Genomic DNA, 5340 nt, shown 5'->3' with positions numbered 1-5340 from the left:
AAAGAAATACAGCACTTCCAGTTTTGGAGACCCTAGATAGTTCACTGGCTAACAAATTCCAGCTACTCCATATCAGATTTTATGAACTGTATTAAAATAGTCACCAAATGCTTCCCTAGTGCAATACTTAGAAATCTTTATTATTACCCTACTGGATTCATGTTCATGGTTTCTCCCTTTTTCTACAGGTGGTCATAACGTCACGATCTCCTTGCAGTCCAGGACTGGGCACACCCATATGCCTTCTGTAGTTGGCGTCCTTGTCTTTACCCAGTTCTGGTTCTGGTTTCCTCTTTCACACTTCCTGTCATTGGCTTATACCCCTACATGTGTCATTGGCCTTAACAAGGACTTAAAGGTATGTTCGTGAGACCTCAGTTTTGAGTGTAACTTCTTCACTGTATCCTAACCACCCACTCACAAGAGTTTTCGTGAAATTTTAAAGGTTAGTTGTCATCTCACCAATATTGTATTTCCCCTTTAAATTGAGTCATGACCTTGTTGAGTGGAGTGTGTCAGTGGAAGTTTTGAAAATCAAATCTCATTACTAACTGTAACCTTGGATGAATCAGTTGAGAGGGAATGGTGAGAGGGGGCAAATATAAAAATATGAAAAAGCTTTGTAGATCACTCATCAATTTTATATAATACTGAAATTCTTTGGGAGCTTTTGAAGGATTTCATGCAGATAAATGACTTGATGAGATTTGCATTCTAGAAACAACATTCTGGTATCAGTGGAAATCTATTACAGTGAATGCTACTGCAGTAATCTGGGCAAGAAAGAAAGGTGACCCGAACTAAATCTCAGGAAGGAGTGAAGGTTTGAGACAGGGCCATGTTTCATAGTTTTGTGATGCTAGAGTATTTAATGGAAGAAAGGATTACTGCTAAAGGGAAAAGGAAAATGGGAGGATGTCTCTCTGGTAGTGGCAGAAAATGAGGCCAATGTTGAGGAGCCGAGGAATCTGACAGAAACTGGTCACATGACTCAAGGACTGAGGGTGATACATCCCCTGTCATCACACCATCCTTTTTTTTTTTTTTTTTTTTTTAATGGGGTTTGTGCTTAGGTCTTTCTCAGTCCTGTGGCCTGATGATTCAGCTGTTCTTCTGTCTTCTCAGAGGCCTTTTGACCTTCAAATAACTCTTACATCTGCTCATCACTTCTGTTACAATGTTCTATTAAATTTCAAAGTGGAAAAATTGGGGGCCAGAAAATGGCTGATAAAGACTGAGTAGTTCATCCAGTTGACTTTTTTTTCCAGTATAGCTATACAGCCATTTATCCCTAAGTGTTTCAGTATAAAACTACTCACATTTATAAATATTGAGCAGTTTTATCTTTCAAAATAAGAATCTTTAGGTTTTCTAATCCCCTAACCTTTAACACTGTGGTTAAACATCCTATATAATCTATAGGGACTTTTTCCTCTAACACACAGTTTTCTGATCTGTTTCCATTCTTTACAAGGAAAGTGGGATTAAAAAGACAAGATTCCTTATCCTAGTAAACATGATGCCTCTTACCATTCTCTATCAGTGTAAATTGGGGAAATAGAGAAAAATTCAGACTAGTGAAGTCAGCACCTAGTCAGTAAGTAACGTGAAGCTGACTTTTTCCATTAGACTCATGTTAGACTCTTGTCAGGGATTATGTGGTATAGAAACTGTACAGACTTGTATATATTGTTGGAGTGGTATAAGGAGGGTACGTGGAAGTTAGGTATACAGGTTAGATAGCCAAATAACACTTTACAAAGGAGGTAACAGTTGATCTGATGCTTACACCGTGAGTGGGACTTAACCCACTGAAGCAGGGTACACGTCCAGTAAAGATGAGATCAAGGGGTGCCTGTAAACAGGCACAGAGTTTCAGTAAAGCATGGAACTGCAGGTAGTTCCGTAAAGCACTTCAAAACAAATTCAGTGTAAGAAGACAGATGCCTATAAGGGAGTACTGTACGAGAACATTTAGCCTGGATTGAAACTTTATTGTATGCTTGCTAAGAGCATAGGATTCTTAAATCTTGATTTGGGTTTTTTTAACGTAAGGGGGAAAATTCTTTTATTTCTTCAGATGCCGAAAGTTCAGTATAAATCAAACTGTAAACCATCCACATTTGCATATCCTGCCCCTCTGGAAGTACCAAAAGAAAAAGAAAAGGAAAAGGTAGGTTCTTTGTTCCCTTGAGTAGCATTTATACTTATATATAGAAGCTACTTAGTGTTTTACTAGGGTTTGTTTTAAATATTTTTATGTTTTAGGGGCCCTGGTGGCTCAGTCATTAAGCATATGCCTTCAGCTCAGGTCATGATCCCAGGGTCCTGGGATCGAGCCCCACATTGGGCTCCCTGCTCCGCGGGAAGCCTGCTTCTCCCTCTCCCACTCCCCCTGCTTGTGTTCCCTCTCTCACTGTCTCTCTCTGTCAAATAAATAAATAAAATCTTTTAACAAAAAAATAAATATTTTTATGTTTTAAATTAGATATTTCAAAGTAACACTCTTATGGTAAAATCTAACATTACGCAAGAATGTAAAGTAAAAGCGCTTTTTCTTTCCTGGTCATCCAAGTCCCATGTTGCAGGAATCATAATTTGAACCCCTCCAAATGTTTTCTCCACACATATCAATACTTTTTCCACCATAGATAGAATTATTTTTGACATACTGTTCTGCAGCTTACCATTTTTACTTTAACAATTAATCTTTAAGGGGCGTCTGGCTGATTCAGTCAGTAGAGTGTGCAACTCTTGATCTCAGGGTCCTGAGTTCAAGCCCACATTGAGCATGGGGCCTACCTAAAATAAAACAAAAAATAATAATCTTTAAAAATTTCAGTATATATGGATCTCATATTTGCCCCAGGCAATCCCTTTATGTATATATACCATTATTTGTCTTCTCGGTTCCTCATCTGATGGACATTTTAAGGTGATTTCTAATTAATCACTGTTACAAATGAGATTAGAGTAAGAGTCTTTATACACGTGTATGTGTGAACTTGTACAAGTGTATCTGTAGGTTAGGATATTAGATGTGATTGATTAAAAGTAGTGTACATTATTTATTTTCATAGGTATTAACTAAATTTCCTTTCAAAATGGCTATAACCAACTTATATTCCTCTATCAGTTGTGTATGAGAACATTCACTGATGTGTGTTAAATCAAACTATAGTGAATTAGAGAGCTGCACTTATTCCTCAGTTTTCTCAGTAAAATTATCCTTTCTGATACCTTATATTTAAGAAAATGCTTTTTTTCCTCTCAAGGCAGTGTTCCATATTAGCCAGTTGTTGATTATTTGCTATAAACTTTGTGTGTAAGTGGGGATATTTATATAATTGACCAAATTTGAGGGTGGTGGTTGATGATTATCCTCCGGCAACATCTCGTCACATTTCATCAGCTCTGTTTCAAACCCCCAGCTTTTGGGTCAGAAACAAAATCAGCTTTATACCAATACTACCAGCCTTTCAAAGTCTTCTTCACCCTCAATTTCAGTGAGACCCATCAGGAAGGGTAGTTCTAGGCTAACCACTTACCCATTGTGTATTACAATTGTAGGACATCAAAATCAGTAAGAATATCTTTATGACCAGGTTTGGAGGAAATTTTTATGTTTTCTAGTGCTTTCCCTATAAAGTAAAAAAGGGTGTAGCACCCAAATATCCCAGAATCTCATGATAGCGAATCCACATTTAAGGTAGGCTAAGATTAAAAAAAAAGAAAAATTAGAATATATTGGACACAGCCTCCAGGAACTAAAGAGTCACCTGAGGACCATAGTAGTAAATAATGTGAATAAATGTGCAGCTTGCTTTTCCCATTTATTCCCTAATGATCTGATTTTTTATGATATTTACTGCCAGGAAACAAAGTAGTATTGTAGAACCGAGTTCTCTTTGGGCTTGTACCTTTGTACGTAAGTAAGAGATTATAATTACCCTGTTCACTTCTTCTAGGTTTCCACTGCTGTGTTATCTATTACCGCCAAGGCTAAAAAGAAGGAAAAAGAAAAGGAGAAAAAAGAGGAGGAGAAAATGGAAGTGGTAGGTATAATTTGGTGGTCATGTGGGTTGATACATCTATCTCTGTCATGGTCCAGATTCTTCCTTAAGTGAACATTACCATACCTTGCTCTTGGCTTCCCTTAAATAAGTATCCTGTTCCAAGCAGAGACTCCTATAGTTTTAATTGGAAGATACTTGAGTTCTTGGAGAAAATGACAACTAAAATGGGTTTTGAAGGGCGGTGTAGAATTTTCAGACAATGAGATGATGGTGGGAGAAAAAAAGGCCCTTTCAAGCAAGGAGAATATCATTTATTTAAATAGACCCTCTTTTTCTGGTCTCTCTTGATAGAAAAACCTCATCCTTTTAAAACCAAATTACATAGCATTCTCACCCCTAAGCACAGTTACTCTCTCTATCCTCTGAGTCTAGTATGACTTTGGTTGTACTTTAATTATATCTAATCCTAGGTAACTTTTGTACCTGAGAGTTGCTCAGTAAATTTATCAAACATTATTCAGTGATACAGAAGAGAAGTGAAACTTTGTTGGGCTATTTTTTAATATTTTCCAGGATGAAGCAGAAAAAAAGGAAGAAAAAGAGAAGAAAAAAGAACCTGAGCCAAACTTCCAGTTATTGGATAACCCAGCCCGAGTTATGCCTGCCCAGCTTAAGGTCCTGACCATGCCAGAGACCTGTAGATACCAGCCTTTCAAACCAGTAAGTTATCGATGGCCCTTAGCTATATACCAGTGGGATATTAATTCATGGGACAGTGGTATATTCACAGAGGAGGATAAATCTCCAGAGCGTTGGAGAAAGCTCTCTAGTACAAATAAATGTGTATATGAAGAATAGTATAAATGTATTTTTGTTTGTAACTCTTCTGTCTGGTTTAAAAGGTAAGTGCATAAAGCAATCATAAGTTGATGTGCACACACTGTATAAAAGTGTAAAGTTAAAATATGCATTAAATATGTCAAGGTTCTGGCTGCTATAGCAGATTGCCACCTACCATTTAAAACTGAATGGCTTGGGGCGCCTGGGTGGCTCAGTTGGTTGGGCGACTGCCTTCGGCTCGGGTCATGGTCCTGGAGTCCTGGGGTCGAGTCCCGCATCGGGCTCCCTGCTCGGCGGGGAGCCTGCTTCTCCCTCTGACCCTACCCCCTCTCATGCTCTATCTCATTCTCTCTCTCAAATAAATAAATAAATAAAATCTTTTAAAAAAAAAAAAAAACTGAATGGCTTTGGGCACCTGGGTGGCTCAGTTGGTTAAGCGACTGCCTTCGGCTCAGGTCATGATCCTGGAGTCCCGGGATCGAGT

General features: G+C 38.1%; 1 protein-coding gene across 1 annotated transcript in view; it reads left to right on the top strand.

The window, feature by feature from the left end:
- The window catches only part of PSMD1 (proteasome 26S subunit, non-ATPase 1), a 75102-nt gene that overhangs the window by 64946 nt on the left and 4816 nt on the right, over positions 1-5340 (top strand). Inside the window, exons 18-21 of the mRNA XM_081815296.1 lie at positions 189-358; positions 2081-2173; positions 3969-4055; positions 4590-4736. Coding sequence (XP_081671422.1) covers positions 189-358; positions 2081-2173; positions 3969-4055; positions 4590-4736 — 497 coding nt within the window. The remainder of the gene's footprint in view (positions 1-188; positions 359-2080; positions 2174-3968; positions 4056-4589; positions 4737-5340) is intronic.

The sequence above is a fragment of the Leptonychotes weddellii genome, chromosome 3 (genome assembly GCF_054177405.1).
Source record: "Leptonychotes weddellii isolate Sample4059 chromosome 3, ASM5417740v2, whole genome shotgun sequence".
Classification (NCBI taxonomy): Eukaryota; Metazoa; Chordata; class Mammalia; order Carnivora; family Phocidae; genus Leptonychotes; species Leptonychotes weddellii.
The sequence above is the reverse complement of the archived record's forward strand: the minus strand, read 5'-3'. Positions and strand labels throughout refer to the sequence as shown.